The sequence below is a fragment of the Puntigrus tetrazona genome, unplaced genomic scaffold (genome assembly GCF_018831695.1).
Source record: "Puntigrus tetrazona isolate hp1 unplaced genomic scaffold, ASM1883169v1 S000000495, whole genome shotgun sequence".
NCBI classification, from domain to species: domain Eukaryota; kingdom Metazoa; phylum Chordata; class Actinopteri; order Cypriniformes; family Cyprinidae; genus Puntigrus; species Puntigrus tetrazona.
This window is the reverse complement of record NW_025048135.1, coordinates 166,021-190,275: the sequence shown is the minus strand read 5'-3', so window position 1 is coordinate 190,275 and position 24,255 is coordinate 166,021. Positions and strand designations below refer to the sequence as shown.

At 37.2% G+C, this 24,255-nt stretch overlaps 1 protein-coding gene across 3 annotated transcripts in view; it reads left to right on the top strand.

Moving 5' to 3' along the window:
* The window catches only part of nadka (NAD kinase a), a 53,219-nt gene that overhangs the window by 2,791 nt on the left and 26,173 nt on the right, over positions 1-24,255 (top strand). For all 3 annotated transcript variants that reach the window (XM_043232032.1, XM_043232035.1, XM_043232031.1), the window contains 4 exons: positions 17,341-17,424; positions 18,448-18,577; positions 21,339-21,441; positions 22,688-22,773. In XM_043232032.1, the coding sequence (XP_043087967.1) occupies positions 17,341-17,424; positions 18,448-18,577; positions 21,339-21,441; positions 22,688-22,773 (403 nt within the window). The remainder of the gene's footprint in view (positions 1-17,340; positions 17,425-18,447; positions 18,578-21,338; positions 21,442-22,687; positions 22,774-24,255) is intronic.

The window sequence follows — 24,255 nt, the reverse complement described above, 5'->3', positions numbered from 1 at the left end:
AAAACACAACTGACCAACAGCAGCAGATGACATTGACCCTAAATTCAATTCAATTCAGCAGATGACATTGCACCCTAAATCATATCATCGCAGACTGTGGAAAATTAACACTGGACTTTAAACAGGTTTCCAAATGAAATACAATACTTGTTCTCATCTGAAAAGAGGACTTTGGACCACTGTGCACAGTTCTTGCCAGTTGTCTTTAGCCCAGGTAAGACACCTCTGATGTTGTCTGTGGTTCAGAAGTGGATTAACAAGAGGAATATGACAACTTTCAACAAATTCCTTGTCATGTCTGTGTGTGATGGCTCTTGATGCCTTGACCTCAGCCTCAATCTATTCCTTGTGAAATATTTGAATCAATTTTGCTTTACAATTCTCAGTTCTCTTGGTTCATTGTGCATCTTCTTCTTCCACACTTTTTCCGTCCACTCAACTATCTGTTATTGAGAAGCACCTGTGTATTAACCACTGCATGCAGTTCAGTGCCAAAACATAGTCCTGTTTATTATGTTGCTTCTATAATTTTACATGCAAGTATAGCCAAAATCACAGCAAAGCTATTTTCTTTATTGTATGTTTAAGCAGTTTGTACCATTCTTCCTCTCCTATAATAGAGAATGAATTAAATTTTTCCTCAGGGGATCTATAGTGCACTGAACTATAGTGCAATCTTATGTTAGGTAGCTGACAGCTGCATGGTTACAATTTTATCTTTAATAGTCTCAATCTTGGAAGTAAAGTAGTTCATTACTGTCAATACTGCTGTAATCTTTCAGCACCTGTTGACGCTTTAGTTTAGTCACTGTATTGAATAAATACCAGTTTTTTTTTTTGTTTCTTTTAGAAGAAAAAGAGACAGAAAATAATCAGATCTAGCCATTTTTAATGCTTTTCTGTACGATGGGGTATTTTCCTGCCAGTCTATATGAAATACTTCTAGTTTTGTTTTTCTCCAGCTGCGCTCCATTTCCCTGCTGGTCTCTTTAGAGTGTGAGTGTGCTCATTATACCACAGAGTCAGATCGTTTTCTTTCATGTTTCTTAAGCATAAAGGAGCAACTGTATTTAAAGTGGTAGAAAAATGAGAGTACATAGTTTCTGTTACATTATCAAGATTTTCTGCAGTGTTGGATGCACTAAGGAATTGAGAAAATCTGGAAGATTGCTTACAAAGCATTCTTATGTGCTGGAAGTGATAGTTCTACCATACTTATAGTTTTAGCTATATGGAGTTCACACAAGACTAGATGATGATCTGAAATATTATCACTTTGCTGCAGAATTTCAACAATCTAGTGTAATCTAGTGTATGATTTCAGCAATGAGTAGATGCTGAGACGTGTTGTCTAACCCCAATAGATTTCAGAATGTCTACACTCATTGGATGAACTCAATTTAATTTTATGTAGGAATGCACATAGCCCCAACTCAAAGAAAGTTAATGAAATGTCATTAAGTTAGACCATCTCAATTTTATCAAATACAGCTAAACAAAAAGAAATCCATTAACTTACTGAAATAGAATTACACTTGTTTAACTAATTTATTGGAAAAATGTTCTTTTCCCATTTGATCCCCCATTAATACACACTCACAAGCCAAACCTGATTGAGGTCCTTTTATTTAAAACCATAAAACCTTCAACAGGACCCTTACAGTGCATTGTACATTGTAGAACCACAAACATCACAATAAAGACAAATTTAAACTCTACTGTGCCTTAAAACCTTATTGGGACATCTGAGCTACGGTAAGGCATAAAAAAAGACCCAAAGACAGTGTGATTATAACAAGGAGATCAGTACTCAAACAATCTTCATGAGTTTGCTGACTGTTGTTAGCTTACAGGACTGAATTACAAAAGAAAATACACAAAAACAACTGCTCGTTCCCCAGACCTGAATCCAACTCAGCACATCTGGGACATCATGTTTCACTCCATCCACCAATGCCCAGACTGTCCAGGAGTTGGCAGATACTTTAGTCCAGGTCTGGTAGGAGATCCCTCAGGAGACCATCCGTCTCCTCATCAGGAGCATGCCCAGGCATTGTACGGAGGTTATACAGGCACGTAGAAGCCACACACACACACACACACACACACACACTAATGAGACTCATTTTGACTTGTTTTCAGCCTGTAGTATGTTTTTCCACTTCAGTTTTGAGTGTGACTCCAAATCCAGAACTCCATGGGTTAATAAATTTGATTGTGTTAATTTGATGGGTTAATAAATTTGATTGTGTGGTTGTTCGATTGTTGTCAGCACAATCAACTATGTAAAGAACAAAGAATTTAATAAGAATATTCCATTCATTCAGATCTAGGATGTGTAATTTTAGTGTTCCCTTTATTTTTTAGAGCAGTGGATTTATATTCATTTAATTCCATAATTATGTGCCATGTAAGAAATAATAGAGTTAAATTACAGAGTTACACCGTTTAACACTACATGGGAAACATTGACATAAACTTACTAAATATTCCTTGAAGAAAGAGTCAGCATCTTCATTGAGGTAGATGACAACGCTTCTCAGGATGCACTCCCTTTTGGTGTTAATGTCATGATACTAAAGGAGGAGTGACAAATCAAATCAAAATTTATAAAACTGTGAGGGTTGTACTTTAAGGTGTCCAGGCAGTGTGTTCAGTGGGGAAATTAAATGCAAACATTAAAGTGTGCTACATAATCAGCACTTCTCAAATAAGTTCAATTGAGCAGCTATGGACAAGAAAACCTTAAAATAACCACCCCAATACAGCAAAAGGGTGCATTTCTACAAACCAAATCTTTAATTGCAAGGACATCCTTGATCCTTTGCCCCTTCGCTCCTCCTTTCTTCTTGAATATCTGGATTAGCTTGTCTGAGAAGTGGTCCAACTGTGACATGAACTTTGATGGCAGTGGCTTGGTGGTGATACACAGGAACTCTGCATTTACCTGGAAAATATAAAATAAAATAAAGCAATTTATTTCTTGTCTATAATTTTTACCATATAGGAATGCAGGATTTTTGGCAAATTAAATAAAATGATGCAGCTATACTTTGCCATGGGAAATAAAACAATGGTCAACATGTACAAACAAATCTACTTACTTCACACTCCTTGAACAGGGCAGGCCATCTGTTTTTATACTCTTTAATCATTGGCCTCTGCTCTACAATCTCTAGACGTCTTAGAAAGTTTTTTCCATTTTTGCTTTTATCACCACTTCATTATCACACTTTTTCACTTCTGACAGTAAGGAAATTCTTTCCCTCTCCAAACTTTCTGTTGTTTGCCCTTTTGGGTGCAGAGGAATGTAATTTACTTCAGCTTTTCTTGGTTTCTTTATGTTGGCTGCAGCTTTGACTTGGCCTTCTCATTTGTGCTTCAAGGAGTTTACACGGATTTCAGGATGCCCGAGTTGCCCAAGCTTTGTTTTGTAGTTTTTGTACTTTAGTAACTATTTCCATCCCCAAAATCCAGTCTGGGAACCTAGCTGACCCAAAGAAGGATGTGCCTTTGTCAAAGCTGCTGCTACCTCTTCACACTCATAGTCTTTTGGGTATTATATATATTTCGTAATGTCTTGGGCTAGGCCCTCAGGGATGACTCCTTTCAGCTTAGGACCAGGGTTGAAGTATGTTCCATTTGTCTCAAACTCTATATTCTTTTGTTGCAGCTCAAATTCAGCCTCATAGTTGAATTTAGGGACCTCAAACGCCTTGGGCCAGGAGGACAATCCTAAGGACTGATTCTCTGGGGATGAATGCGGGGTTGATGTGCATAGTGTAGATTTGCTGCTGGATGAGGCTATTGATGAAGCAGGGGTTTGAGGCTCTGGGCCACTGGTAATTGAGGTCTCATTGCAAACGGAAGAATTGTTTCAACTCAAAGAATGTCTTTATAGTGATGTATGAGTTCTTCCATTGTTGCTGGAATTCCAGAGGCCAGAGTTAGTTTTCTTGAGGCAGACTCGTCACCAAAAAAATTATTGGCAGAACACTTTTAATGTAAAGCAGAAAAAAGGGAGCGGAACAAAAAAAAACCCAACACATTAGCATTGTATTTTTTTTATATTAAAATAATTTGCACATGCATATTGCACCCTGCTCTGACAAGTTGAAATGCATAAAACCAAGAATGTTTGTCATAAACATAATACAATATTATACTGGAACTAGCTAAATGTGCATTAAATATTAAATTGATTAAAAGACAAAAAAATCTAGTTAAAAATCTAGTTACCCTTCAAGGTTACCTTTCTTAACAGCTGTACTTTTCCACACATGGGTAGAAAGAAGTATCATGAATTTCCTTTTAAAGAAGCATTCCCAGTATATGTGACCCCCTGAGGTCACTGTCCTTCCCCTTATGGTATAGCAGACCCTAAAGGTCATATCTTGTTATAACTAGGGCCCCCTTGCTGTTAACTTCAATCAAAATCTCTCTTGCAGGCTCAGTCTCATATTGAGAGCAAAAAACAAAAAATAAAATTTCCACAACAATTTTCTCCATTTTTATCATTCACTGATAACCTATTTCTAATTTTATTTTTACTTTACTGGTTGATTTTATTCTATTGGTGCATACAATATCATGTTAACACTGGTACTGCACTCTGAACTTTAGTTCGACCCTCAGTCACTTTCCCAATGCAGAATATCACCCTGTAATTATTTCATTATCATCATTAGGAAAAAAAGTTATTGATTAAAACTAACATTGATTTGCTCATGTTACATCATGCAATGCATCAGTATATCACACATATGGAATCATTTTATAACTTTATCATATTATCAAAAAGGATTTTAAGCAATTTTATCACAATTATACTATTCACTTCTGATTTTCATATAAATCATTCTCTTAAATCCCTGAAAAAAGATACAGTTCTGCAAAGGCTGTTTTTGTGCTAACTTAATTACTATTATTTTTTTTTTGCAAGCACATAAAAAAAGAGAAAAAGTCGGCAAACACTTATTCAGATGATCCAGTCCAAAAAAAAGTTTAACATATGTAGCATCTTGTTGACCCTTGCTACATGCTAAATTACTGCTAGTACTGCAGAGTAGGAAAGCTATTCTTCCTTGGCCAGGAAAATAACCTTTCCTAGAATTGATAAATAATTATATTGTCTGCTGAGTGGACAAACAGATCAAATAATTGTGACGTTAATTCTGCTACAGTTGATTCTAAAATATAATCTAAATATTTATTATTAATTATACCTGGGTGTGACATGGTTGCCTTTGTTACTGGTTGCCTCTGAACTCGACACAAATTGAAAAATGCATGGCGAACTTAACAGTATCAATATTCCAGCTCCCACTATTGACAGAAAAACATTATTTAACCAGTAGCCCCATCCTCCCTACAAATGTGTCATCCATTCAAACCATTTGTTATCAGCTACTTCAGGCTCCTTTACGGTCATTCTCATGTGGGCGATGATGTCATTTATGTTGCAGCTGTGGTCAGCAATATGAAAACAACATGATGTACCCAGCAGTTTACATATGCACCCAGATTTTTATGTAATCATGTCTAGCACTAATCTATTCTGAATTACTGCATCTCTGCTTCATCTTCATCAGCTTCATCACTCATTGATCATTGTCAGAGCATATTCGGTGTTGTTTACCGTCCAGACTAACCTTTTAATCTTGTTCATACTTGTTCAGCACACAGTGGCGGGTAAGGTCTCAATTGGTCGAGTGAAGAGACACGTGAAATTAGTTGCCATCCCGTTGATCATAGCTAAACATTTGTTTGTCGTTCCGTTCCTCATGACGATCCTGATCCAACATTCAGACCAGCCTGTCATCAACCTGGGCTTTGGCCTCGACATGCAGACACACACATCTCCTTTTATGTGCATCACTCTCAGCGGTGGAGGTGTCATTTCTGGTTGATTCATCTTGGTGGTTTGCTTAAAATCTTGTGCAGGTTATTCAATGTTTTTGATATCTGCAGCTTTCAATATCTCAGTCATTTGTTGTGGGACCAAACAGTCAGGTTTGTTCCATGTGGCAGCAGTCAGTGGGGTGACCTTCCATGAATGAGACATTTGCAAACATAGCCAGCAACTCGTGTTTATTCACAGCTCCTTTCTCTGCAACAGAGTGTGCCAGTGTACAACCTTATTACCTTATTGCCTTATTACCTTGGCACTTTGCTGCAGCTTCCTTTAGCTCGGCATTCATGGAGGTTGCTGTACCTAGATATACAAAGCATCAGACCAGTTTTTGTTGGACTTGTCAATACCACGATAGTACTGTCCCTCATCTGTTGCTGTTACTCCCATTAAGGTCACTGTCATTCCATCCCTGTTGACACCAGATAGATTCTTTTTCTTTTTTAATTCTGTCGTTTCCCACCCCAACAACGCCGTTATCGAGCATCCGCAGATTGCAGCAAGGACTGTTCAGCACATTGTTCATCGATTCATGATGGAAGATGGTGTCATGTTGAAGCAGTTAGGTAATAAATGTATTTGAGATTTGTTTTAAGGGTGGCCACAGCTAGCAGGAATTACACTCTTCTGTTCTTCCATTGCTGTTTAAATGTACTTGATTTATGGTTGTGTATATGGCAGAATGTAATGCTATCCAAGCAGCACAGAATTGTTGAAGTTATAAAGATTTTGTCACAATCTGCCGTTTCAGCTTTATAAAGAAAAGTGCATGAATCATAATTTGATCATACATTATGTTTAATGTGTAATGTATAAAAATATATGCAAAAAATGACAGATTGTAAATTCATGTGTAATATAAATTGATATATTCATATTAAACCAAACAAACATTGACTTTCGTCAATGAAACTCAAAGCAATTCAGCAATTACATGCATTCACTTCTTGCCTGATAATAGCCGCCAACTGAACTTTACTGAAAACTAAGCAAAAGTCATAACTTTATCACACCTGTTGCACAAGTTTGATAATATGGAATAGAATGTGCATTATTTCACTGTGAGGCACATTTAAAACTTGAAAAACAAAAAGATTACTCACCAAAGAATGGTTTTCCAAATGTAAACGTGCACGTTTCATCAGCCAGATCAACCACGGAGAATGCACGGTTTATTAATATTTGGATATTAAAATCACCAAAGATTAAGACTAAAGCAAATTCTTTAATAAAGTCTGTGTGGTGCCCTGGTGGCCTGTATACAGTAGCCAGTACAAGCATAACAGGATTTATCACTAGCTCATGTTTTCTCATATAATATTATATGCAGCACCATAACTTCAAACGAGTTATACTTAAAGCCTACCCTCTGAGAAGTACTGAGAATATTGTTATAAAGCAGAGCAACACCTCCTCCTACCTTTTGGACATGGCTAATTTTTATAATTGTAATCTTGGGGTGAAGACTCATTTAAAGTAATGTATTTGTCTGGTTTTAACCAGATTTTTTGTCAAACAAAGCAAATCTAGTTTCTGATATTGATCAAATCATTTATATAAAGTGCTTTTGCAGAAATGGATCTGATATTTTTTCAAGTTTTATCATTTGCTTCTCTGTATTATAAACAGTTTTTAATTGATGAATTGACATTTTCTGTGTTTTCTAATTTGGGGAACAAACACAGTCTCTGTAGTATGATGTCTAAGTAAAAGAATATCTATGTGCTGAGAATTAACTGCCTTCTGTGACGTGAAGCAGCTGGTCTGTCTGCTTCTTGATCTGGGCCCTAGTTAGTCAAGTACGCGGCTATGTGACATATTTCTAGAGAGAAGAGTGGCACCATCCCAGGCAGGATGAAGACCATTCCTTTTCAACAGGTCAGGTCTGCCACAGAATCCAATTGTCTGTGCAACCTATGTATTCTGCAGGCACCACTTACACATCCATTCATTGAGATCCTCAAACTCACTTCTAATAAGTCTGAAAGTGGAGTAATATCTGTATCTAAAAGGTCCTCATTGTCTACAGCATCCTCCGTTCATCTTAAAGAGGAGGCTAACAGAGCAGCCTTGAAAGAACGACAAGCATTGGAAATAAAGGAAGCACAGTTGGCTGAAATGAAAATAGTTGGAAATTGAAATAGAATAGAATACAACAGAGAGTTTATTTAAGTTTATATAAGTTTATTTAGTTCATTTAGTGCTTAAGAGTACTTGAGAGAGTGATGCAACGTCAGACAGACATTACAGAAATGCAGTCTTGAGTTTGGGTCTCTTTACTTAAAGGAGGACGATGCTTCCTAACCTGGACACGGCAGGCTTTCCAATACCTGAAACAACAATTTACCATGGCACCCATCCTACGACATCCCAATCCCTCTAAGCCATTCGTGGTAGAGGTAGACGCTGCGGATAGAGCTGTCGGATCTATCCTCTCTCAGTGGTCTGATGAACCCCGCTCGCTTCACCCATGTGCATACTTCTCCAATAAGCTCACACCTGCGGAGTGGAACTATGGAATAGTAGACTGTGAGCTCCTTGCCATCAAGCTCGCCCTCGAGGAGTGGCGGCATTGGCTAGAGAGAGCCAAGTATCCTTTTACCATTATCACAGATCATAAGAATTTCCAATATCTACAAAACGGCAAGAGACTTAACGCCCGTCAGGCTCGATGGTCACTATTTTTTTCTCGTTTTGATTTTAAAATCACATATCAGCCAGGGCATAAGAATTCTAAAGCTGATGCCTTATCACGTATGTTTTCCCCAGAGCCTACCACTGACCTACTCGAACCTGGGTTGCCTCCCTCAGTCTTCGCCATTCCAATATTATGGCAACTGGATGAGGAGATTCATACCGCCACCCTCGAGGAGCCTGCTCCGCAGCAAGTGTCACCAGGTCTCACCTACGTACCGACCCTTCTGGATAGTATGCACACGTCACCTGGTTCGGGACACCCTGGCAGAAGGCGAACCCTCTCGCTCCTTCAACAGAAATACTGGTGGCCAAATATGGCTACCGATGTCACTCGCTACTTCCAAGGATGCTTGGTTTGTGCCACCACCATGACACTGCGTCGCCTACCTGAAGGTAAACTCCAGCCATTACCCATTCCTTGCCGACCCTGGACCCATATAGGAGTTGAGTTTGCCACTGACTTACCTCCATCTCAAGGTTTTACCACAATCCTGGTTGTTGTCGATCGGTTTTCCAAAGCATGCAAATTAATTCCCTTGAAAGGTCTTCCCACAGTTATGGAAACCGTAGAAACTCTATTCACTATTCACTCTATTCATTCAGGGTTTGGCGAGCCTTCTTCCAACTCCTGTGAACTTCAGTTAGCCTGTCCTCAGGTTATCATCCTCAAACAAATGGCCAGACCAAGCGAAAAATCCAGGGCCCTTCACTATTCACTCCCAGATCAACCCTGTCACTTACCGTCTGAACCTACCTCCTCAATACAGAATCTCTCCCTTGTTCCATGTTTCCCTGCTCAAAAGTCATACTGACCCAGTCTTTCCTCCCTCTACAGAACCAGAACTGCCTCCCCCTCCAGACCAACCCGTAGTCCTCTGGGATAACATCTACCAGGTCCAAGAGATCCTCGACTCCTGGCGACGATACGGCCAGCTTCAATACCTCATAGACTGGGAGGGTTTCGCTCCGAGGAGAGGTTCACTGTGACGCGTCACCACCCGCTCAATCAGGAACACACTACACCTGTGAACAATCACCATCACCTGCACCAGCAATCACCAGCACGCTACATATACTTACCTCAACCACTTCCTCTTCGGCTGGTATTGACGTTAAAAGGACACTTGTGCCTGAATCATCTCCTGCGTTGTTCCAATTCCCCTGTGTTCCCAGGATATTTGCATGTCGGATCTACGGACACACACAAAACCTAGTTTGAGGAAAGTGAAACTTACTAGTTCTGGACTATGCTATGAACTTGAATTTACCTGTTTGCCTTTGCCTGAAGATACCAGTGTTGAACACGTTACTCACCTGATTCTTCTGTGTTTTACTTTGTTTCACAATAGAACTCACTAAAACATACGTCTGCTGATATATTTTAAGATATATTTTATAGTATCACTCATTGACTACAGCTGCTATTTCAACTTTTTATGTCTTTCGATTCATTGGTCAACACTTTATAATAACTGCACACTATGAATCATTAATAGTCAGTTTATCTTTTATAAAGCATTGTTCCAACATTAATAAGCAGTAGTAAGATGTTTATAAATGCAGCTATAAATGTTTTGTTTTTGAGCATATCTATAATGTTTAATAATTGTTTTTTCATACTTTATTAGCAATGAATTTTTAATTTCTAAATAAATTCAAAATAATTACACTTATTTTAGTGCAAGTAGGCTAAAATGCCATATCCCCAAGTAAACTCCATGTAATAAAATGAAACAAATAATTTTTTTTTTGTATTATGTATAATATTGCTTGGCAAAATATATTTGTTGTTACTTAGACATGTTTAATGCTTATATTATTTAAAAGAATATGAATGTTTCTCTAATAGCATGATTCTAACATGAATAACACTAATAGTAATAGTATAACACTTTTTGTTGGCAAACTGTCTACAAGAAGCAGTGTTGTATAATTTTTTCAGTGTTGTATAAATATTCACTGATGTGGCAAAGCATAACGCCCACTTTGTTATGCTTATTTTTAATGGAAATTGATATTTTTTTTGTAATTTGAAAACTAGGTTTAATAAACAGGTTAAAAATGGTAGCAATAGCTGTCCTTCCTGTTATTGTCCAACCTGTTACTGTTTTGCACTGTAACAGGGGGGGCATAATGTAACATTTAATGTAACAATTACAGAAATAAGTGTTTAAACCATGTAATGGTATTTAATTCATTAATAAATTATGCATTTAAAAATAGTTGCTGAAATGGTATGCATGTATTTGTCCGGAAATGGCACTGTTGCTGTATAAGCAGTGACGCTACCGGACTTGTTGTGATGCAGATCCTTAAAAAAAGGCAGATTTACCTCAATAAATAGAAGGGGACAAGGAGAAGGGACATAATGGAAGAAGACAAAAACTGTTGGAACTTAGCTTTGTAAATAGAAGGTAGAAACTGTAATAAATGATCTTGACTTTGCCATTACATTTACTGTGATGTGTGTTCGAGACTACGTGTTGTGTGTGTGTGTGTGTGTGTGTGGGTGTATGTGTACTGATATTCCCTGCAATATGGCGTCCAAATGTCCCCGCCGATATAGTAATAACCATAAAACTGATGAGGATATAGAAAATATTAAAATAACAGCAAAAAAAACCATTACATTACAATAGGAATGTTAGTGTGTTTGTGTGTGTGTGTGCGTGTGTGTGTAAGAAAGAGCAAAATAATATGTCCTCTATAACTATAAACTTCCATTAATAAAATACCATGATAAACCTGTTTTGTAGCCAAATAAAACGATAGATGATCTTATAATAATAGACATAATAATAACTTACTTTAATGTGATGAAAGGCCTTATATGCTATATATATATATATATATATATATATATATATATATATATATATATATATATATAAAACAACATATTAAACATAATAATTATACTATTGTTTAGTGATGTGATGTCCACCCTCTGTTTTCCTGATGTTTCTCTCTGTCCACCCTGTTATCTCAGGGGGTTTTTCTTTCATTTTATTAATATAAATTAAACAAATAATGTGTATAGCTTTGTAGTTACTTGTTGGGAATGAAATGTTAATGTTAATTTAAATTTTTTCATTAAAATCTATTCTAAAGGTCAGTGTTTAAGAATTACAACAACCTTTTTCAAAACTTTTTGTTAAATTCATTTGCAAGTAAAGCAAGGGAGATTTTAGCTCTTAGACAATATATTACCTTACGTTAACTGTGCATTTAAAACATTTGTTAATTGAGATGAGAATGTCCAATAATAGTGGACATTTAGCCCTTGCATATATGAAGAATTCAGTGAAAACTATTTTTCTTAAAGTGTAACTGTCACGCGAGGGATAAGCAGGAGAGCTCACAACGAACATAAATGAAAATAAAGCGATTTAATCTATTCAGATGATGAAATAAACAATATAAATACAGGCAGGCAGGCAGGACAAAAATCACACACAAATAAAGACGAGATCGGACAAACGGAACTGAAAACACAGGACTTAAATACACAGTGTAATTGACTAAATTAACGAGACACGGCTGAAAGACAATTAACTAGAACTGAAAGTAGGGCACACTGAGCACGTGGCACGAGACAAAAACAATAATCCAGAGACGTGACATTACACCTAATTAGCCAAACAATTTTTTAATGGATTTAAATTATAGAAATATGAGCCGGTTAACAAGATGGGCCTTTAATCTATATTAAAACTGACAGAGTGTCTGTTTCCAGACCGACACTAGGAAAGTTGTTCCAGAGTTTGGGTGCTAAATAAGAAAATGATTTCCCTTCTGTAGTTGATTTTGATAGGCATTAACAAATGGCTGAAGCTTTGTGATCGCAGCGGATAAGAATGAAAATAATATGACATGAGTTTGTTCAAGCATTAAAAAGCTAAACTAAAATGGACATACTTCCTGACTCTATAGCTACTGAATTTTGGACCAGTTGTCCGACTTGTTACAAAAAAATTCTTGAAATCTCAATTCTGGACTTTACAACATGGAACAATGGCAACCTGGATCAAAGGACATAAATCAGGGTACAGGAACCAAGTCTTGGCATAAGGGCACATTCGGCCAACACAGCATCACACCCTTTACCTACACCTGTGATATACACACTTGCACGCACACACACACACACACACACACACACACACACACACACATGTGACCACTTGTGAAAGAACCACCAACACCAGGAATCCACACCTTCCTTAGGCACTTAGCTCCTGTAAGATGCAAAACTCACTATTACAGATAAATTGGAAAAGAAAGAATTGCCCAACCCCTCAAATAACCCACAATTTACAAATATAAATACTTGAATCCACCAAGAAAATACAAAGAGTAAAAATTATTACTATAGGATCAAAAGAAAAAAAACATAAACGTCACAGTTCACACTAAATGTCCAATCCAGTACATCAAAAATTGTTCCCACGCAGCACTGACAACAGGGAAACTAAATTGCACATAGCGACACCGCTAATCTGTCTGCAATAGATTTACAGTTTATAGAGAGCAAACAACTTTAGGTGAATATCAATAGTAAATCAGAATCACGGTATTAAAATTTAAAAACACACACCATATGGGTTAGTACTTGCCTCCCATCAGGTCAAGCAGGTAATGGATATGCTAAGGAAAGAGCTTGTTCAGTCAGACTAAACAAAAATAAGTGTGATGAAGGGGACGTTTTACACTCAAACTATTAATAAGTAACAAAACACCAACACGAACAAGTTTCAAACATCCTGCCTTACCTGCAATGATCAACCTTAGTCAAATGCCAGCACGGGAATTATTTCAATCTGCCAGTCTAAAAAGTACACTATGAGGTCTGGCACACAACAAACAGTCCCAACGTTATCCCACATACGGGATGTGCCTCGCAGCGACATACTGCCTCATCCACCAGTTTTTATAGTCCCTCCCAATGACAGGACAGTCAATAAGCAAACCAGCCAATGATATGCAAGCAGAAAAAGTGCCACTTCTGTATTGCCACTGCAGTGATAACCAAGAGCTCACTATTCAAATCCAGGACCTAAACCATGCCAAAATTGTCCTAGATAATCCCGCTTAATTGATGGAGGCAGTGTGCACAGAAGATTGTGTAAGGTCCTATTAAACTTCTCACACTGGCCATTTCCTGCGGGATGGTAGGTTGTGGTTTGAGACTTCTCCATTTTATACAAATTACAAAGTTGCTGTATAGGTGAAGATTCAAAGTTGCGGTCCTGGTCAGAATGTATATGACCAGGGCTGCAACTTTGAATCTTCACCCCAAACTTACAGAACCATGCCACCAAAAGCACCTGCACCACTGTTTCTGTCTTCTGATCGGAATTGCCAGGGTGTACTTAGTGAAGACATCTGTCAATCATCAATCAATCAATCATTTTTATTTATATAGCACTGATGAAACTCTTGTACTCTTACTCTTCCTACCTGTCCAAAAATAGACTGAGATTTATAATGACAATGCTGCAATGCTTGCATAACAAAACCAAGAACCCCTACTAGTGGTGGAGAGTCAAACAAGGCCTGGCCATTTTGGCTAAAGAGCTCATGGTAGCAACGGCTAAGCATGTTCATCCCCAGTACCCCAGGGACCTGAGCATGTATGCCACCAGGAGCATCTTTGACTACCAATATCCCACATTCTGGCATTTTTTTGCCACACAACTCCACATCCAACTCCATATAGCCCATTAGCAGCATGTAATTGGAGTTTTAAACGTTCTTAGCACCATGGTTTGAAATGTTTCAAACAGCAGTCCGTGGAGCCAATATGAATTAAACAAGCCACAGATACTCCACCAATACTGGCCACCAACTGTGGGCAGCCAGACATAAAACCAGACTTTACTCTTAACACACCCAAGCCCCTAATTCCCCATTTGAGCTGTGGCTCAGCAGCCCAGTGGGTTCTAGTTTCCCGACAGCTGGTCTGACCCACACTGCCAATCCATCTGCAACAATGCAGTAGAAGACGAAGGGCCAGGCAGTGGAACATTGCATTCTCATTGCAAAATGCCCAGGTTGAGCAAAACTGTGTTTACTATTATGAATATTGCAACTCATTTTACGAAAGAATTCAAATGCACATGCCATAATCTTCTTTCTAGACTTTACATCAGCATTTAATACAATGAGAGTTGATTAGTTTGTTAGTACAAGTAGGTATCTTTGGGTGTCAACCAGTATCTTGATTAAAGACTTTTGTTTTTCTGAACTCAGAGGGTAATAGCAATGTACAGAAGCCCTCAAGGATGTGTTATATCACTTATAGGTTCATTGCATATTAGTGATTTTATTTGTATTTTGTAACCTAAGTATGCAGATAATATGGATTTGATAGGACATCTTCAGAGAGATTTATATTCGAAACATATGACTCATGATTGTCAACCAAATTCTGCTCAATGAAGCCTGCTGTGTCTCTAGCGCACACATGTGCCATATGCAGGAGAACAAAACTCAGCTCAGAATCGATTCATAAATATTCTGAAATTGATTTAGAAATGCTAAAGAGAGAATCACGATGCATCTGGGCATCCATTTTATTTTTCTCCCACCCCTACTCTTTACTCTGTTACACACAGTTTTGCGACCCATGACCCACCAGTTGAGAAGTGCTGGTCTATGGTATATGCTGCAAAATATCTCCAATTTGTGGATGTTCTTCTGGCTAGCTTCATGCTGTTATCTTAATTACCCGAGTACAGAGCAAGTTGCTAGTGCATGATGTCACACATTGTACAGCCACGCAAAAGCACTGACTAACAGGAATTTCAGGTTAATTGTTACAATACCAATCTAGAAATTTATTCAAATTGATAAATCGATTACCAATACAAATATCAGATTTTATTATGTTCTGATGTGGAAAACCTATCATCTTTCTGCAGTTATGTTAATTTGTTTTAATTTCTCAACAAAGATTCTCTCATACATAGGGCCCTAATATACATCTGGCACAAGACATAACGCAAGTGTGTTTGCTAGTTTCAGTTCTAGACAGTTATCATTTTTCAGTCCAGCACCATGTCATTTAACTAGCAAATGCATTTGCACCCTTTTGTGCACCCATGGGCATGCTGGTCTTACTAGGAGGTTTGTTTAGGCACATTGGTGGCGCATTGCTATTTTGAGGAACTGAAAATCCACACTGCAAAGTTGACTTTGCTTATTACACACAGGGATGTGCAGCATCACACGTCAAATATTAATTTAAGTGGAAAATTAAATTAATATTATCAATACTTAGGCCAAGCAGGTTGTTCATGTGGCTGAATAATTTCAAAGATATGAAACATTATAAAACACACTGACTTGTTAAATACACTGATTAAACTGAAGGGTTCAACAAGTGATGTTTTGCTGAAATTACATGTTAAGAATCTTTCCTCATTTGCGTTGGATGCAGGCTTTCAAATAGCTCCATTTTATATGTATATAACGGAGTTACACATATCAGATGATCTGCTCATTTGCTTTAACTTTGTGCATGAGCAGATTGTTTTCTTCACTTAAGTAGCCTTCAGCTTTTCGGCCAACAAATTCTGCCATGTAAATAGCGGTCCGCCATGGTGCAAGCGCAACTTGGCAGAGAATGGGAGATGAGACTCTGATTTATTGCACTTATTAAGAGAATATGGACAACCTTTTTCAACTATGCTCCCGGTCGCATAGACCGTTTTTCCGTTGTTAAAATAGCGAAAGTGGATTTGAGCATGCCATGAGTGCGCCTGTGCCGTTTGCTTTAGACTTTGCATTTAGATTGTTAAAATATGGCCCATTGACTGGCTGTGCAAGCCTCATTTGGTGCAATGCTTTCAAAAGATTTTTATTAGAGCTGTTTTGAACTTTGCTTTGAACTCATTAGTTTACTGGATCCTTGACTAAAATGTTTAATGAAATTTCTGAGCATAAAAACCTGCTTCTTTTAGTTTTTAAGGAGACATTATTATCCCCTTTTAACAATATGTAATAGTCTCTGGTATCCCCTAGAGTGTATCTGTGAAGTTTCAGCTCAAAATGCAGCACAGATAATGTTATAGAATTTTGAAAATGCCTATTTTGAGTGGAAACAGAAAACTGCTGATTTTCTGTTTCTGTCTTTTTAAATGCAAAAGAGCTGCTACCCTTCACCCCCTTTTCCAGAATAGATCTGAGCTACAGCTTCTAGCTGCTGATTGTCATGTTTACTGTGCTGAAATCATGCATTTTAAACCATATTAGTTTAAACATCTGATATATGGTTTTCTGAGTGCACACATCTGAAGGACAATGACATGGCTTGTGAGTACTAAACTGAGTTCTCATTCACACACAAGATTACATTAAAAACACACAAATTAAGTCTGTTAATTATGTCTGTGAAGGTAAATAGCTGGGAAATAAATTGCATGCTTATATTAGGTTTGTGTGGCAGCAGCAAGTTAAAAGAAATCCACTTCTCTCTTGCCTCCTCTGAGCCTCTGTTAGCATGTTTTGCTCAAACGTGGCTTGCCAGATCAAATTGACAGCTCCTTAGGTGGAAAGTCTTGCAGAAAAAGTTAATTTTTTTCCATGTTTCCTAGATTGCTAGATGCATTTGGGCCTGATTTTAGCACTTAAAATCGAAAAATGTAGATTTTCATCTTTAAGATATTGTTTTTGTACTGATTCAAATTAAAAAAACATTTTAAACTGTATTTTTTTTGTCTTTTTTAAAGGAGGACACAGTCACTTCATGGACCAAGCCCTGTTACCATATTTGGGCCCAAAGCCTGCATGCTGAAGAATCCTAAATCTGTCGTGTGAGTCATTTGTTAACCTTTTCTGTTTAAGATAACATTGTGTTAAGAAAATGCTATCCTTTTACAATAGTTAAACAAGTTAGAACTCATGGTTCTCTTTTCAGGCACTTTTTTTCTTGCAAGGTGTGGTGCAGTCGTGGGCTGACTAATATCTATATATTTTTAGTAAAAAGTTATTAGTAAAATAGACTGAAAAAACATAAATATCTAAATTTTAACATAAATATCTCTATCAGTCTGTTACTAATAATATAATATTTGTTGTGCTGTTAACATTATTGTGGATGATTCTATATTTTGGGGCAAATTTTGTAATGCCTTTGATACTCATATCATTTTCTATATAGTTTATTATATAGTGATTTTAATTTTTTGAATTCTTAAAAAATTCTGACAAACTTCAAGCATTGATTAAGCAAGAATGGACTACCATCAATCAGGATGTAGCCCAGAAGTTAATTTACCACATTTCAGGGCAAATTGCAGAGGTCTTGAAAAAGTAGGATCAACACTGCAAATATTGTGTCTTTGCATAACCTTAATGTAATTGTCAATGAAAATCTTTGACACTTAAGAAATACATACAATTTTACTTTAGTATGCCATAGTATACCATATGTTATACTGATCTCTTAAACATGACAATGAGTTCACCTAACTCTACAGTCTCCACAGTCACCAGATCTCAGTCCAATGATGGATGTGCAGCTGACAAATCAGCTTGTTGAATCAGACTCAAATACATACAGTATATAAAAATGCAAAAAATATACAGTATATAATATTATTGTTCATTATTAGTTCATGTTAACTGATGTTGTTAATCAATTAACCTTATTGTAAAGTGTTACCAGCATTTCCTCTGCCTGTCCTTAAATGCCTCTTAAATGTTAAATGATCAGGGAAAATGTTTTTCTCAATTGACCCCTCAATTACCATGCTAAATAAGAGATTGAAACATCGTATTAAATGTTTAATAAAAACGTACTATATAGACAAACGTGTTCATATCTGTGCATTCAGGCATATTCAAGATCCAGCCAGTCAGAGATTGACATGGAGCAAGCCACCTAAAAGTGTCCTTATTATAAAGAAAATCAGAGATTCCAGTCTGCTACAACCCTTCAAAGAACTTTGCAGTTTTCTGACACAGGTGAGAACACTACAAAATATTACACAAAAAAAGAAGAAATGCAGATGTGGTCATAAAGAATGTGTGTCAAAGGTAATAGGATCCAAAGATCAGGACCACTTGGCATGCACTGGCACAGTAATATTTATTCTTAGTTATGTCATGTACTGAAGCTGATGGTCTACTTAGCTCTTGTATTTTTATCTGCCATGTCTATCTTTCTGTTTCTTGGCTCAGCTAATGTACTTTCCTCCACATTTTAAGTAGACACATCCATTTACTGCTGATTGGATACAAGTTTTTGTTGGCCTATTTGGCCTATTTGTTTTAGTTGTATTTGGCCCAAATCATTTAAATTCTAAAATGTTTTTGAAAAATGACATACCCCCACCTTTAAATGTTTGCTTATTCGGTGTATTTGTCTTTACAATAGGGCAGTGGTCAGTAACAGGCAGCCAGCGAGCCAAAACTGGCCTGCCAGCAATAATATCTAGCTCGCTCCTGCAGATTATTTTGATAACGGCTGAATCTAAAATAGATTGGTCATGACAGCAACACTTACAGCAGTGTCACCTACTTAATTCTTCACATGCATTCGCTGTTGTATGCGGCCAGTCCGCATGGTCTCTTAAAATTATCTGCACATGGACATGCGTGTATTCTACAAACAGTAACCCATAAGGACAACATGACAGTGCTTTATCTTAAATCTTTGCAAATTCTTAAAAAAAAAAAAACAAGATTAAACACTTTATTGAATACAGAGATGGATTGTGTAATCAAATTAAACCAGCACTTAATTTCCAGTTCATGTAGGTGTTCTGGTCTCCGATAAAAGTCATCTCTTGATGCTGATAAACTATGTGAACTGGATAAAAATTGAGAAACAGAATAAGAATTAAACAGATAAATATTTACGATGTAATGAGTACATCTTAGGTTCCGGCTGATCTAATTAATGCAGCCTAACAATCCTTTAAGGAATTTTAATAATGTAAGCATATTAGTGTGTTATGTGTAAGTCAAGTTGATCTTTGAAATTGTTGACATCTTTAATCTACATTTAAACTGAGAGAGTGTGTCTGCCTCCCAAACAGTGTTAGGTAGATTGTTAAACTAGCATAAACTTTACCATCAAAAAAAATTATCGAAATTACAACCTATGCTCTCAACGTCAAATGCAGAAATTAAAAAAATCATGCGTTTATGACCTTGAGTTTAGAGTATTGTAATGCTTTATTGGATGGTTGTTCTGCAAGCTTGATAAACAAACTTCTGCTGGTCCAAAACGCAGCAGCTAGAGTCCTTACTAGAACTAGGAAATATGACCATATTAGCTCAGTTTTGTCAACAATGCATTGGCTCCCTATCAAATTATTCATTACATATAAGGCCCTGAATGGTTTAGCACCTCAATATTTGAGCGAGCAAAATATCAATATTTGACTGCAGGCAGCAGATCATTTTCCTATCTAGTGCCCAAACTGGAACAATCTCCCTAAAACGGTTTGGAAAGAAGACACACTCTGTCAGTTTAAATCTAGATTAAAGACACATCAATCAATCAATCATTTTTATTTATATAGCGCTTTAACAACACAGGTTGCATCAAAGCACTGTACAGTATAATGACAGGGATGTATAATGACTTGCAGAGACGGTCTCTGTAGTCAATTCAACGATAGTCACTATTAAACCAATTGTTGGGCAAAACCCCATGCATACAGAATGGAGAAAAAAACCTTGGGAGAAACCAGACTCAGTTGGGGTCAGTTCTCCTCTGACCGCCAGAAACTGTTCAATTTTAAACGCTGCTGGAACACTGTGTGTGCATCAGGATCTGGTGATCTGTCGACGGGCGCATCAGGTGTTCTGGTCTCTGATGAACATAATCTCTGTGCTGATCTCTGTCTGATACAAACTGTGAAAACAGATTGAAAAGAAACAGAAATATTAGGCATTCTTTTTACGCACAAGTACATCGTATTTTAGTCTAACATAGCCTCACATTTCTATTATTCAAATCCATTAAATGATTGTTGGGCTGTATTAATTAGATCAGCCAGAACTGGGAACACTCCTCATAAATCACAATGTACTTGTGACAACGTAAAAAGAATGGCATCTGCGCTAATATTAGCCTATATCTTTCTCATTCTGTTTCTCAGCTTGTATGCAGATCAGATGGTGGATCAGCACCAAGAAATGACACTCATCTGAGACCAGAACACACACACACAATCTGATATAGCTGTGTTTAGAGGCCAGAGGAGAACTAACTCCAACTGAGCCTGGTTTCCCCCAAAGATTTTTTCTATATTCTGTTTGGATAAGGCTTTGGTTCCTTGCTGCTGTCGCCTCTGGCTTGCATAGTTGGGGCATTTACTTTCTAGCGATTTTCCTAGATTTGATTACAGAGACTCTGCATTTAATTACAAATTGTTCAACCATGTCATTATAACATCCCTATCATTGTATTTTCCTATTTGATACTGTTCAGTGCTATTGTGTAGCATGCACATTCTTAAAGGCCATATCTGTATTAGATTTTTTTTTTTTTTTTTTTTTTTTTGTAGAACTCAAATGTACATTTATGAGTGTGAACTTTGTGGTTGTGATTAATGTCTTTGGTATGTAAATACTGAAAGCTTTTATTAAAGTGTTCTTTAATTCAAAACCTCAGTTTAGTCGCACAAAAGCATATTGTTTTCTGAGATCTTTCGCTCTTTGTTGACATTGACATTCAGAACAGTGTCTTGTTCTCTGCTTTAATGACTTTTAGCAAAAAAATATGATTGTCTACGTGGAGAGGAAAGTCATTGAGGATCCAGCCATTGCTAATGACAGCTTTGTCTCCAAGAAAAACATTTGCACTTTTAGAGAAGGTAAGGCATTTGAGTATTTGTGGTTTGTGTGATTGTGTGTATTAGGGATGTTACCATATTATTGATATAGTGGTATTGCGATAGCAAAACAGTCTCTAACTTATTGTGATCACATGACAATATAAAATGAGTTCTTCTGGGCAAAAAGTGTAGATTTTTAAAATATAGACACTTTTTATTCATACATAAAAGGTCTTTAAAATTGTGTTTTGAGTCATTATGCTTTGTTACAGTATCTGTCAAATAAGCTAAAATCAAAAGCAGAATATTGCTTAAGAATTTACCTTTTCAAAAGCTTAATATCGTCAAATGTTTCTAAAATGTTTATATTGTGAGGCAGATTGCTGACAACAGCCATTTTAGGATAGTTGTGAGCAGGTCTTAGTGACTTAGAAGTCCTCTTAAAACAAAAATGCAGGAGTCCTAAATTTTGATTTTCTCATAAATTGGCAAGTTAGGAGTTACTTTTAGCTTTAAGATGTTTTGTGAATACAGGCCTTGGTTTATAGCATGTGAGTTTAGCACGTTTGAGAATGCAGTGGCCATAAGTTCTGGTTTATTTTTTCCATTTGCATTATTCCCTTCATTTTAATGGGCAGATGATTACAGCATTTCATTTTTATTTTTTTTTTTATAAGATGTGTTTTTGTAAGCCAGTTTTCACTGAAGCCGGAGTTTTCTGTCAGAATCTCTATTTCTATTTCTGTCTTAATTAAAAAATCTTTATTAATTATTAATTAAAGTGCAGTAGGAATTGCCAATAGCTAGCTGATTAAATGGGTTATGAGTAGTAAATATCTATTGCTTGTGTAAGAAATTATTTATTGCTTTGACTTTTGACCTTATAATAACAATAATAATAATAATAATAAAACCATATGTTCACCCTTTGATCAAAAAATAAATATCCGGTTGTAAATGTCATGTGTGAAATTCCGGTGTAGCCACATGTTGTTTATACAAGTGTTTGTACCATGGAAATACGGACAGTGTGAGAGACGATTTTTTTCTGGTCAGTGGCCCGTATTTGGGTACATATGGCAAACAGTCACACTCTACACGTCAAACGATTCATATCTGAAAAGATCTGAATTAATTGTGAAGAAGAGCCATTGTGCATAGCAGGGTTCAATATCAGACACCGAATTGTCTTGTGCAGACGTTTCAAAATGGTCTATAAATTCATATAACAATACTTTACAGCTTATTTTAAAATTGCTATGCAAACTGTTGACATGTTTCATAGATTATGATGACATTTCCAATTGTGTCGACTTCATCATTTGTTTGGGAGGAGATGGGACTTTGCTGTATGCCTCTTCTCTTTTCCAGGTTTGAAAATCTTTTATAAACTGATATAATAATAATTTAAATTCAAGTGCACTGTCCATAGAAATATAAAAAATTACACATTAAAATGTGTTTTGTTACATTTTTGTATTATTATTGTGCCCACTTTACATTCTTACATATTTTATTTTTAGAGGTTCCATCTCTAATTTATTGGGGGGCTGCACTGCTAGACGTAGGTCTCGAAAATTTGGTTGGTGAAGGTGGATTTGATAAGCTTGCTCTAATGGGCACTTGAGTGTGTGTCTCTTGAGAAGTTCTTTTGTCTTCCAGATTTTTTTCATTATATCCCTTTGGATTTTTAGTGTTTAAATTTCAACCGCCAGCATTTTTGATGAATTTTCTGCTATTCCTATACGAACATATTATATGTGAAAATAAAGCACCATGTCTCTGCTTTCAAACAAAAAATATATTTTATGCTTATACTTTTGTGATGTGGAGGAGCAGCAGGTCTACTTCGAACTCCTCACTCTATCTCTAAGGGAGCGCTCAGCCACCCTGCGAAAGAAACTCGTTTCAATCTGACTCACTGCCAACAATGTGTATCAAGCTCCTGCACTGGTCATACAGGGACCGGGCAGCAATTAGCAAAGGTCCCCGCACCCCATAATCCCAGAGCACCCCCACAGGACGTCTTGAGAGACACAGTCGAATGCCTTCTCCAAATCCACAAAACACATGTGGACTGGTTAAGCAAACTCCTATGAACCCTCCAGTACCCTGAAGAAGGTATAAAGCTGGTCCAGTGTTCCACAACCAGGATGGAAGCCACATTGTTCTTCCTTCCTGGCTGAGGAGCTCCAAATGGCCATGTTGTTAATGGATGTGGAGAACATAGCCCACTTTCGTGCTCCTAGTCGGATATAGTGTCTCCAACCTCCCTTCGGGATCCTGTTAAAGCTCTACCGGAGGTGGTAGTTGAAGATCTCCCTGACAGGTCTCTTTACCAAATGTTACCAACAGACCCTCACAGTACATTTGGGCCTGCCGAGTCTGTCCAGCTTCGCCCCTCTCTTCACCCGAGTGTCCAAGACATATGGCCGGAGGTCAGATGAAACAAACACAAAATCGATCACTGACTCCCGCCCTAGGGTGTCCTGGTGCTACGTGTATTTATGGACATTCTTATGGTCGAACATGGTGTTGGTTATGGACAAATTGTGACTAGCAATCAATCAATCAATCATTTTTATTTATATAGCGCTTTTAACAACACAGGTTTTATCAAAACACTGAACAGTATAAAGTAGAAGAATACAATGATAGGGATGTATAATGATGAGATTGAACTGCACAGAAGTCCAACAACAAAACACCACTAGTTCAGATCAGGGGGACCCAATCCCCCAAATCATGCCTCTTCAGGTGTCACTAGCAACACCCACGTGACTGTTGAAGTCCCTTAGTAGAATGAGTGACCTCTTATATGGGTGAGCTCCAACACATGGCAGCTAAGTTGGG